The following is an 11,536-nucleotide window of genomic DNA, read 5'->3' as shown; positions in this document are numbered from 1 at the left end:
CTCCTTCTCCCCACATCGCTCCTGGGCTGATGCGAGGGGTTAAACCACATTCCCACCCGCCCTGGGTGCAATGAGCCCACCAAGTGCTTCCTCCCCTAAATGCTGTGCCAGCCCCATCCAAACTTGAGCAAAGCCAGTTGGATGCTCTCCACTAAGCTCAGGAGCGGCCTCTAAATTCAGCCTTTGGAGTGTATCAATGCTCTAAGATTAATTTTGCCCGCAATGATCTTGCCACAGCTATCTAAGGAGTCATGCGTCTACCCACTTTGGACCGTGTGCTCCCTTACATCTGGTGTGTGCTGGGCTCTCAAAAATAGGGGTAAATTTGGGAAGCGGAACCCGTCGCTTAGGTTTGGTCTGCAACACGCGTGAATAATTAATCCACTCTTACAACGGGTTCGTGGCGGGACACGCGTGTCCCTCGGGACCGTGGCCCCGCAGCCGCTTCGTGGCACATCGGGGTGTGGGGGAGCCCCCAGACCCTGGTCTTGCAGCAGATCGTCCGCATCTACGGAGGGAGATTTTTAAAAATCGCTTTCCCCGCGGCGGAGCGGGGAGGGGGGAAGGCGCGCGCGGCCCCTTTAAGAGGGGCAGCGCGGGGGGGCGGCGGCCGTCCGCGTTCACACCTGGAGTGGGAAAGGGGGGCGGGCCCCGGCGCCCCTGATTGACGGGCCGTCCGCATCAATGGGGCGCCGCGGCGCCGCGCCGGGGGGGACCTCCCGGCCAATGGCGACGCGCGCGGGCCCGCCGGAGGACGCCCGCCAGCCAATGGGCGGGCGCGCGGGGGGCGGCGCGGCTACATGTTGCGGTGTCGCCAACGTGGGTCCGCGACGAGCGGCGCTCGGGCCGGGCGGGGAGCGGCGGGACTGGGCCGGCGGGGGAGCGGCGCGGCGGTCGCACCGGCTCTCAGCCCCGCGGGAGCGCACCGAGGAGGGGGAGCTCCAGCGGCCGGCGGGCCGGAGCCGTGCGGCGTGAAGGAGGAGGAGGAGGAGGCGCTTCCCGCGGCGGGGACGCGGAGCCGACCCGCCCGGCGGTGCCCGCCCGCCCGCCGGCGGGTGGATGCCGGTGCCGTGACTGCCCCGCGGGGCCGCGCCGCGCCGCCGGCGGCCGAGGCGATGCTGCGGGCGGCGGAGCGGCGCTGAGCGCTCGCGGGGCCCCGCGGCGTTACCGCTGCGCTCCGCGCCGGGGCCGCTCCTGCCGCCTCCTCCCGCCGCGGACCTTCCCCGGTGCCGGATACAAAATGGCGGTGCCGTCACGGGCGGGCGGCGGGGCGGCGGCGCTGCTGCTGCCGCTGCTGGGGCTGCTGGGCTCGGCCGCCGCCGGCTGCCCCGCCGGCTGCGCCTGCGGCGGGGAGCTGCTGAGCTGCGGCGGGCTGGCGCTGCCCGCCGTGCCCCGGGACCTGCCCCGCTGGCCGCGGCACGTGTGAGTACCGGGCGGGGGCCCGCCGCGCTGGGGAGGGGGTGGGAGCCGGGGGGAGCGGCCGGGGGCGACGCGGGGTCCGGGCAGCGCCGCTCCGCCGGCAGCTGGGTGCGCCGGGGGGGCTTAAAAAAAAAACAAACCCAAACCAAACCCCAAAACTCATGTTATTGTTATTATTTTGTTAAAGCAAAGTGGTCTCCGCCGCCTTGCAGACGCTGAGCTGCGCGGCGTGAAACTTCTGTCGAGCTGCGGTGTCTCCTCTGGCTCCCACCCGCGGCGGGGATGGAGGCGATGAGGGGGCGGCGGGTGCGATGCTGGTCCCGGGCGAGCGGAGCCCGGGGCTCCCTGGCTGGGCTGGCTCTCCCTCCCCTCTGCACGGGTGTCCCGGGGGGGAAGAGCCAGGAGCGGGTTTGGTCTCTAGGGATGGGATCTGCTGGAGATAACGGCCAGCTCGGGCTCCCGAATCCTTATTAGGGCATCCACCCCGGGCCCGGCCTGCTGCTCCGAACCGGGCTGCGCCCCAGCATTGCGCCCAGGTGCCCAAATATGGACCCCAGCGCCGGGGCCGCGCTTGCCCTTTCCACGTTTCCAGCCTCCAGCCGTTAAGGTGGGAAAGCAGGCGAGGCAGCGAGCGTCGGTCGGAACGGGGCCCTGGGCTCTCGTGGTGCTGTTGGGGTGTTTCAAGAAAAACCGGGTGGTGGTTTCCAATAAAAGCTGCGTGGCTGGCTGCCATTCCCCCGGTTCTTGTCTGGCTCTCGGAGTTATTAACCTGCAGCGTATCATATGTCCTGGACGGCAGCTGAGCGTACAGCCCAGCACCTGGTGGTTACTACACAGTGCTGTGGCTGTTTTTTTTCCCTGGAAGGGTGTTTAAAGTGTTCAGGTACATGGCCCAGTGCGTGATTTCCACTTCCCGTAAAGCACAGCGGGTCCGCACCGGTTGTGTTACCGCCGAGCGCAGCTGCTGCTCCGACGTGGGGAGATCCGAAACACAACATCAGACCCGTGAAATACCAGAGAGTCGGGGGCGAAGTGTGCTTGACTTTGACAGCTCAATTCGTTTGACAGTGACGGTGCAGGAGGACCACGAGTATGCGTGTGTGCTCATAAACCTGTAAAAAATAAGTGTCCTCAACTATTAGCTAACCTTGGGAAATAAGGATCTAGTAGGGAGAGGGAGAAGTGCCCTTCTGTTGCTGGGCCTTTTGGCTGTTTGAACAGACTTATAGATTATTGAATCTATAAAACCTCTGTAACAGATACTCCTCAGCTCTGCCAGGAGAGAGAATGGTCACTGAAGTGTTGCTGGAGATCGTCCAGCTCCTTATTAAGAAGAATTATTGGAGGTTTGTCAGATTCCCCTGGTATTATGTGCTTTTGGCTGCAGAAATGCCTTGTTTCATGTGAAGTTATCAGGTGGTGTACTGAGAGGAACGTGTGGGCTCTGCATTAAAACCCTGACTCATCCTGTTCACCTGTTGCTGTGTGCTCTGAGGGATCCTTCCTTCAGCCTTGGGCACCTTTCAGGGCAGGTTTTAGTCTTCTCAGCCGAATTCCAGCATCCCCATGCACCTCTTAAAATAGGACAGTGTATCTTTGCTCATGCAGAGAAATGCATTAATAGCCCAGTCTGAACAAATTTATGGTTTTGTTTTTTGGGGAGTGCTAATACCCAGGAGTGTCTTTTTCATATGGAACAGATTTTTGAGTGTCTTGAGTTCAGTTTAAATTTTATTGGTGAAGTAATAGCATGTATAAATCTACTGCTACGGACCTGTGGGCTGTTGATCTTTTAACCACTTAGACAGAATATGGTTTGTCATTTTGTACATTCTAAACTAACCAAAGAATTGGCTAGAGTGGAAGTTTGTGATGGCTTTCGTATCTGACAATGCAAAATTAAGGGTTTTTTCCTTCTCCATAACTAGTATAAAAAGCAGACATTTAAGACTTTTTGTTTTTAAAGTAATATTGTTTCTAATCACTACAAGTCACTTGGATTGCTTATTTCAGTTTAGGGACACAAAGCTGAAGCACTTTTTTCGTACTTGGTAGGGTCATAAATGCTGATTTCTGGTGCAGAGAATTGTTAACTAATCTTCTAGTTGTTTAATGTCCTCTGTAAAAGCACAGTGTGCTGGAGAAAAGCTGTCTCTATGCAGCTATCTCCGTCACACTTTGGTTTTTTGTAACGTGCCCTTTTAAAGAAGCAGAAGGCAAACATGAAGGTTTGCAGCTGCCCGGGGATGCAGGAGCAGCCTGGGGGTGTGGGTTCCCCGGCCGTAAACCGGGGTGAGACAGGCGATGTCGGAGCTGCGCATCCCTCATCTCCCATCGCTTTTGGGCAGGCTGTGTCTCCCACTGAAGGTGTCTGCTTCCCCAGGGTGATAAGCTCGGGTATGTTCGATTGCGAATAGGAGACAAGATAAATCCTGTTTTCAGTGACTCGTGGTGGCTGTGCTGTAACTTCATTAAAGCGCTATTGAAAAATCCCTCCTTAGTAGTTTATCTTTTATTTCTAAGGAGTGCTGCAAAGCTGAAGCAGTGCTTGGAGTCGGTTTTCAGTGTGTTGGAGATAAAGCTTTTGTTTGCAGGGTTGGAAACACTGCTCGACACACTGGGGAGGGTTCTGGAACAGACTTAATTGCGCTGCGTATTTTGTCAACAGGACTATCAGTACTGTGGAAAAGCATTGGGAACTTTTGAAACTATTGTTATTTCTCTGTTGGCAGTAGAGCTTGGAGTTGTAATTTTTCTCCCTAGCTTTCAGAAGGCATAACTGATATGCAGAAGGGCGGGTGCACTGCAGTTGCTCACAGTTAATGCAGTGTGGCACAGATGCTTTTTTTCTTAAAAGCAACAGGCAGCTCAATACTGCATGCCAGTTATCTAAGCATGCAGGACTTGCTGGCTGAGCAGCCCTGTGTAGGGCACATTGCAACACTCCAGCATGACCCGTACTGTCCTCGCAGGAGCTGCAGCACCCAGCTGCTGCGAGCCCTGCAGCTGTGAAAAGTCCCTGGTCTATGTGGGATGCTGGGAAAATCACACTCTGCTGAGCAGTTGCTGTGCAGGGCCCCTTTGCAGCATCTCACGTCAAAGCTGCTGGAGATGCTTCGTGTCTTTTGATGTTTAAGTCTGAAGTTTATTTTTACATTAGAGTGTAATATGTGGCATAAACTTTGGGGGCAAGCTTAAGTACAAAATGCTTTGTGCCCAGAAAAGCCAGGTGTGGGACTCCAGCAGTGTTGGTGACATGGCACATCCCCTGCTCCTCTGTTTCTGTCTCTCCATGCATCTTAATTTTTGAGGAGTGGTAGAACAAAGACTTGTAGGCATAATGTATGAGAGGTGTTTTTTCTTCCTTTTTAGTGATAGAGTAATATTTTTGGGTACAAATTTGAATGGTGAGAAGGCTTTGGAGCTGTGGAAGTGCAGTTGGATAGCTAATTCGTTGCTAGTATGGTCTGGAGGAATGAAAAGTTTTATTTTAAACAGATGTGTTGTGTGGTTTTTGACTCAAATGACTAGGGGAAGTGTTTGGGATACTGGGCATCCATGCACAGAGTCCTCTGCCTCTGGGTTGGTGTGTGCTTGGCATGTCTGGGAAGCAGGCAGAGTCCTTGACAGTGCCCAGGAGAGCTGGGCTAAGAGCTGCTCTTGGTTTCCCAGGGAGGCTCTGGAGTTTGGCTGTATGGATAAGTTGCCCTGAGGCACCAGCTGCACAGATGTTGGCTGTTTGCATGGTGCTGCTGCTCTCTGGAGAGAGCTGGGCAAAGCGTCTGGATGCTTTTGAAAATCCTATGGGTGCCTGTCAATGGCTTTAGGGCCTGGAAATGCATTTGAACTAGGAGTCAGGAGCAGACTCTTGCTGTGCTCAAGTGTATGCACACAAAGATTCTGTTGAAGGCAATGAAACTGAACGTTTGTGCTCAAAATTGCCTATTAACTTAAATTTCTTGCTAAACTGGGGTTTTAATGTGCCAAGTCTTGTTGCTCTGCTCTTATATGTTAGGGTAGCTTCTTTGCTTACTTGGTAGAGTGGAGCAGGGCTCTGCAGAAAACTTGCTGTGCCACTGCCTGTGCGCATGGTGCTCTCTGGAGATGGACATCGGTTGTTCTCGGGCTCCGGAGTAACTCATGCTCCTCTGCAGATGCTGGAAGAGAAGGCAGTGGGGGGACGGACTCTCCTGCTGATGGTGCCAGGAGAGGGGAGTGCTGCTGGCAGTTCCTCCCTTGCATGTCCCAATTCCAGCCCTGCTGAAATAATGGAACAAAGATTAAGTAATCGTCACCCTGGGCTTACAGCGCCTGGCCCTGTGCAGCTGCGGAGCCCCCACTGTGTGGGGGCTGCTGGGCTTGGAAGGGCGGCTTGGGAGAGGGCGATGTGGATCAGTGCAGGTGGCTTGTCCCCCTCCCTCCTCCTGGGGAAAGGGAGTGGAAACCCAAAGAAATACTGCAAAGCCAGCAGCTCCCTCCTGAGTGGTGGTCTGGGGGAAGGCTTCCTGCTCAAGTGGGACAGTGCTGGGAGCTGGTGGTGCTTGTAAAAGAAATTGTGCTCAGCTTGTAATGACACGCTTGGGTTTGGTGCTTCCTGGAGCATCCTCAGCAGTGGCCTTGCTTGGGGAAGGTCTCCAGCCCTGGGGCTGTGGGATGGCTCTGCACCCTGCAGGCTTGCATTTGCTGCTCTGGAGCTTGGTCCTGGTGGGGTAACAGGAAAGCCTCTCTGGGCCTGCTGCTTACACACAAATACATGCACTTGCAAATAAATCCGCCCTTCCTGTGAACATGTGTTGGTGGATTCACTGACCACCCTCAGCATGCCGTGATATTTATTGGTGCTTACTGGAGAACAGCAGTTAACAGCAAGCCCTTTGCAACTGCTGTCTGATCTTCTCATCTTAATCCCTGACTGAGCCACAGCTGGGGCAGGAACTATCTCAATCAGACTAGGATTAGAAATGCATGTGAGCTTCATAATGAAGCTTGAAGGGGATAAAATATCCCCATCAAGAAGCCTTTCTGGCTCTTGCAGAAGCCCCTGGCTTCAAATGAAAGGCTCTAGGACCCCCTCAGCCTCCTCTGCATATTCCTCTCTCCTTTTGAGAGACTTCATGGCATTTAATCACTTCGAGGCTTTTCCTCTCTGCAGTGACTGCAATTTGAAACGCAGGGGTCCCATACAAAAGGAGCAAGTGCTCAATGGGCTGTGTTAATATTCAGTGCCATTTACAATGGGTGCAGTTTGAAAAGGGGAGAAGGGATGGTCTGGGAGCTGGGGGAGGAGGAGCTGCGGAGGGAAAATTCCCAGGGCAGGGGAACGAGCATCTCAGTAGGCAGCCAAAAAAACGAACACACCATCAATTGTTCTCTAGGAAAATCAACCATTATTATGTGTTAGATACAGCTTAATATTTTTTTTCTTTGCTTGTGCAAACTGCTCTGCAGTTCTGTGGATGTAAGGTTTGGGGGTGGCTGAGCCTTGCAGGAGTTCGTGCTTGGAGCTAAGGGATGAAGGAGCAAATGTGAGGTTGATTTGTCTTCCCCCTTTGCTTGCTGGCATCAAGAGGCTAGAGGTGGTAAACTGATATGTTTGGGAGCCCTGACACTTCAACAAAGCACTTCAGGTTCTTAAATGCTTCCTTGAGTGTGGGTGAGATTTCAGTGCTCTGCTTAAAGTTAAGCTGGTGCTGGAGTCTTGTCTCTGACAGGGATTTAGGCAGATGCAGAAGCACTTCAGAGATGGGGCCTTAGTCTTTGTGAGCCCCACCTGGTGCAGGGAAGTCCCAGGGTGCTGGAAGGATGCTCCCCAGTCTGCAGCTTTAGCAGAGGGTGCTGGAAGGGTTCAAGGTGGCTTCATGTTGAGGCACTCCCCCAGGTGCTGGAGGTGTGTGTGCATGCACCTGGGGTCATCAATATATGTGCAGCTCCCAGCAGCTCTGCAGGGCAGCTAGGAATGGCCAAGTGCCAGGAGGCCCTAGCCATGCCCAAGCAATGCCTGCCTCTGGTTCCTGGTTGCTTTGATCTCTTGAAGAGGGGCTAAAGTTTTGTCTTGAAGTCTGAGTGGCTTAAAAAGTGGCTGATGGCTCTCATTTCTTGGTAGCCAGGTCTGATGAGAACTTGTGTATTGTCCCTGACTTGTGTGTCAACCACACCCAGAAACTCTCAATTAGGGCTGCAGGGCTTTTAATTGATCTTGTTGGCTGCCCTGTGAGACACCTCAGATTGAGTTAGCTCAGCTCATCAGCTTTTAACATAATCATTTTGTGCTGCTAACCTAATTGCCAAGTGTGACTCCCTTGTTTTGCAATGCAGAGCTGGATGGAGTCATGTGGATGAATGGAGTAGAGATAATTTAGGCTAATGCTGCTGGGAAGAGCCATCTGCAGAAGATCCAGGTTCATCAGCTCTGGGGGACCAGGGCTGGGCAGGAATTGGCACCTCATTCAGGGCAAGGGGAGTGATTTAGTATAACGCATGGCTTTGGTGAATACCAGTGAATAAACATAGCCCCTTGCTCTGGGTTGTGGTTTCATGCAAGCCTGGGAGACTGCATCCCTGCCGGCTGCTCTCCTCTGAGGTCTCTTGCTGGTTTTTAGTGAAGGAAGGAGCAGAGTGTGAGGCTGTAGGAAGCAACAAAGGGTGAATAAACAATCTTTCCTATTTCCTGGTACGTGCAGCTATTAAATGATGTGCTATGAAGTATTTTTTCTGCTGTGCATAGGGGCCCAAGTCAAGGACCAGGGTGCTGTTGTGCTAGCACGGAACAGAAAATACGTATTACTATTGTAGCTGAGTCATCTATTAATAGTTAACCAAGTCCTGCACTGCAGCCCGAGTCCTTCAACCCTAGCCTCTTCCAGTTTCAGAGCAGGACCACAACATATGTAACATGTTATGCTTCCTCATATTTTCAGCATACTGTCTCTCAAGCCACAACCATATAATTTTGGAGAAATCTAGAAGCAGGCCCTACTATTTTGGGGGCACCTCTCAAGACCTGATGCTGTGTCGCATCCAGTTCCAGGAGCATGGTTCACTTCTGTGTGGTTGCATTTTCATTTTGAGTAAGAATTGAAGGACAGGTTTCAAACTGTAGCCATCTGCCTAGTTTTTATTAATGTTAACCATGCTGAATGTGTAGGCAGGATGGTTGGTTATTTGCACTTGTCATGGCAGTTTCATAGTTTGCTGCAGTGGCTTTGCATGTATTTCAGCAGAAGTATCAGAGACGCTTTACAATTGGAACAGCTTTACACAGCTACAGATTTATAAAACATACTCCAGTGTCATGCACAAGTCGCATTTAGAAATGCATTAGCTGGCTAAAGCTTTGTTCTGGAGCTAAAGTTTCTGTGCAAGAGAACTTGTTGTGGGTTTTTTTTGGGGGGGTAGGTAGTCTTGATATTGCTGCTCATAATGAGATGGTAACTTGTTTGAATTTTCCTTTGGTGTCTTTTTTTTTGGACCCCCAGAGCAATCTCGCTGATTTTTGGAAATCTGCAGAGGTGCGGTCTTAAGTGCATTTCCTGTAAACCTTACTCCCCTATGCAGGCTGTGTATCACAAATGTTTCCCTTCTGTTGAAGGCACCTATTCTTTAGATGAATCCTTTCAGATTAGAAAACACATCCATTGAGTTCAGTGGAAATTTGGCTGTGAAATCTTGAAATAAGATGCTTTTTTCCAAGACCACCTCCTCCAGTTGGCAGGTTTTTGCTCACTGCAGAAAGACAGGACGAGCCCTTAGGTGCAAGAAGGAAATGAGACATGGAAAATGCAAAGTCAGGGCTTTGCTGCTTCCCCACATGTAGGGACACAGATCTGTCCTCACCACCAATGTCTCTCTCCCTGGTTGCCTAAAGTGCTTTTGGGATGGGCACCTGCCAGGATGGGACCCTGTTGTCTTTCAGTGCTGTGAATGCTCCTCTGCCCTGGGGAGTTTACCACCAGCACCAGCTACTAATGAGCCTCTCTCCAAATACTGCCCTGCAAGTTCACAACACACTTTGCCTAGCTGGTGTAGACTGGGCTGTTTTATAACTGCACTTAAAGTCTGTTTTAGCCTGCTGTGTGCCAATATAAACACAGGTTTTCTATGTTATCTATCATCTAGAAAATACTTCTAAAAAGTGACGGCTGGCCAGTGGGCTGGCGCTCGCAGTGTGTGTGGCAGTGCTCAGCTAGTGCTGTTTGATCGCCAGCACAGATGGGTACTGGAGTTGAAGGTGTTGAACTGGATGTGCTCAGGGCTTGGTGGAAGATAATCAGGTGGAGATGGCAGGTTTACTGGGCGTTGTCTCCAGCATTGCATCCTTAAATGCAACCAGGAGGTGTCCTGGGTAGGTGCCCTGTTGGTGGGGCTTGCTGTGGGTGATGTCCCCGTAGGGGTGGGGTGGTAGGAGACCTCGTGGATGGGGAGCTGCTGGTCTGTGGGTTGTATCACGGGTAATAAAACAGCTATCATAAGAAACTGCCTGGCTGGAGGCCCTGTGAAAAATTGCCCCCTAAATGTGTTCCAGGTGTCCAAACACTGGTGCCTCTTTCCACTGCATGCACTGGGGGAGGCTGGAGCTAGCTCGCCACTGCCTGGGGAGCAGCCTTTGCTTGCTTTTTGCTCTCTGTCAGTTGCAGTCCACCCAGGTTCGAGAGCTGTGAAAAAGCACCAGTAGCTTTCCTTTAGCACAGACCTAAAAAATATCCTCCAGCAGTCTGGGCGGCATGGGCTGTTCCTGCAGCAGCCTGGCCTATGAGCAGGTAGCTTGGCTCTTGCCCAGTACAAGGTGGTTGCTTTGAGTTGGAGCTGGAAGGTGCATGGAGCCACGGGGTTGTTGCTCCTTTCTCATTGGGCTTTGCCACCTGGGGAGGATGTGAGGACAGGGAGTATGGCAGGGATCTGTGCTTGGCTGATGTTAGCAGTGCCCTCTCTGTCATTTGCAAAGGGCAAGGAGGTCTCTCGATGATCTGGGTGGCACCTGAAAGCTCTCCACCCTCTACCCCTTCTCTCATGACCACTTACTTCATTGCTCCTGCACCTATCTGGCAATGGCAAAGGCATGGGCAGTGCAGAAGTGCCAAGTGCTGCTGACATGGGGCTGTTGGCTGGTGCTTGTGTCTCTACTGCCTGTGGCTGTCCTTGCTGGTGAGCCAGGAGAGCATCCCCACTCTGTGTAACCTTTGTCTCCTTCTGAACCAAGGGGCAGAGTCAGATCCACATTTATATTTCATTTGTTTTGGCAAAATGGGGAGACTTCTGTTTTAGGAGATTTAAAGAAACCGTATGATGATTTATTTTGAAAGGTGTCAGAATACTTTCCACTTTTCCTTTGCTAAGCATATTTTTGTGCTGTTCCTATCTATGTTAGTCTATAAACAACTCTGTTCCTCCTTTTTCCTCCTTAAATGGGTTTTCTAAGTCAGAATTCCTGGCTTGCAAACACCTTTGGATTATTTCTGAACTAGGGCACACATGCTGCAGCAAATAAGATTTTATTTAGACCTCTCTGATTTGGAAGCATTTGTGGGAGTTGTGCTGTCTTTGTTTCAGATGGTTGTAAACCTGTTGTATGTCCTCCTTCCCACTTTCCAGCCTTTGCTCTTGAGATGATCACCACCCAAAAGCTGTTGAGACCAATGAACTTAAGGGGTTTGGATGACTGTTCATAAGAACGGATGAATGAACTTTTCCTGTTATAGCAGGGAAAGTTGCTTGGGTTTTGACTTCTTGGTGAGCTGAACCCCTGCCAGGAGCTCCGGTTTCATTCTTACCAACCTTACCAGCAGCGATGTGTATTGGTCTTTGCGCTAATCTCCTTGGACAGAAAGTCGTACAGATCTGACGGGATGTTTGGCTTATACTGTCTACTTAGAACAGCAGTTGGCTTTGCTTCTCCCTGGTTTAATAATCGCTCTGAGGCAGGTACTGCTTTTTAGCCAGGCTTCCTGAGAAAGGAGGCTCTGTGATTGCACGTGTCTGTTCTCCCCCAGAGCTTTTGATGCTGTTGGCCAACTTCAATTTGAGGAGTGAACTCAAATTTGAAATGCCTACCTCTCTCATAGGCAGCAGGCTGGGGAGAGTGGCTGTGCCAGTATCCCCACCAAGGCAAAGAAAGGAGTGT

The 11,536-nt window shown here is 52.0% G+C and overlaps 1 protein-coding gene across 2 annotated transcripts in view; it reads left to right on the top strand.

Annotated features, from left to right (window-relative positions):
- The first annotated feature begins 1,225 nt into the window (after positions 1-1,225).
- LRIG1 (leucine rich repeats and immunoglobulin like domains 1) overlaps positions 1,226-11,536 on the top strand; it is a 95,565-nt gene continuing 85,254 nt past the window's right edge. Inside the window, exon 1 of one of the 2 annotated variants that reach the window (XM_087742888.1) lies at positions 1,226-1,422. In XM_087742888.1, coding sequence (XP_087599014.1) covers positions 1,241-1,422 — 182 coding nt within the window. In that variant the 5' untranslated portion in view covers positions 1,226-1,240. The remainder of the gene's footprint in view (positions 1,423-11,536) is intronic. The other variant, XM_087742889.1, reaches the window with a different exon arrangement.

This window comes from Nipponia nippon, unplaced genomic scaffold (assembly GCF_047370975.1).
Source record: "Nipponia nippon isolate SJK-2023a ecotype South Korea unplaced genomic scaffold, ASM4737097v1 scaffold_9, whole genome shotgun sequence".
NCBI lineage: Eukaryota > Metazoa > Chordata > Aves > Pelecaniformes > Threskiornithidae > Nipponia > Nipponia nippon.
Note: the sequence above shows the minus strand (reverse complement) of the source record. Positions and strands in the feature narration are given on the sequence as shown.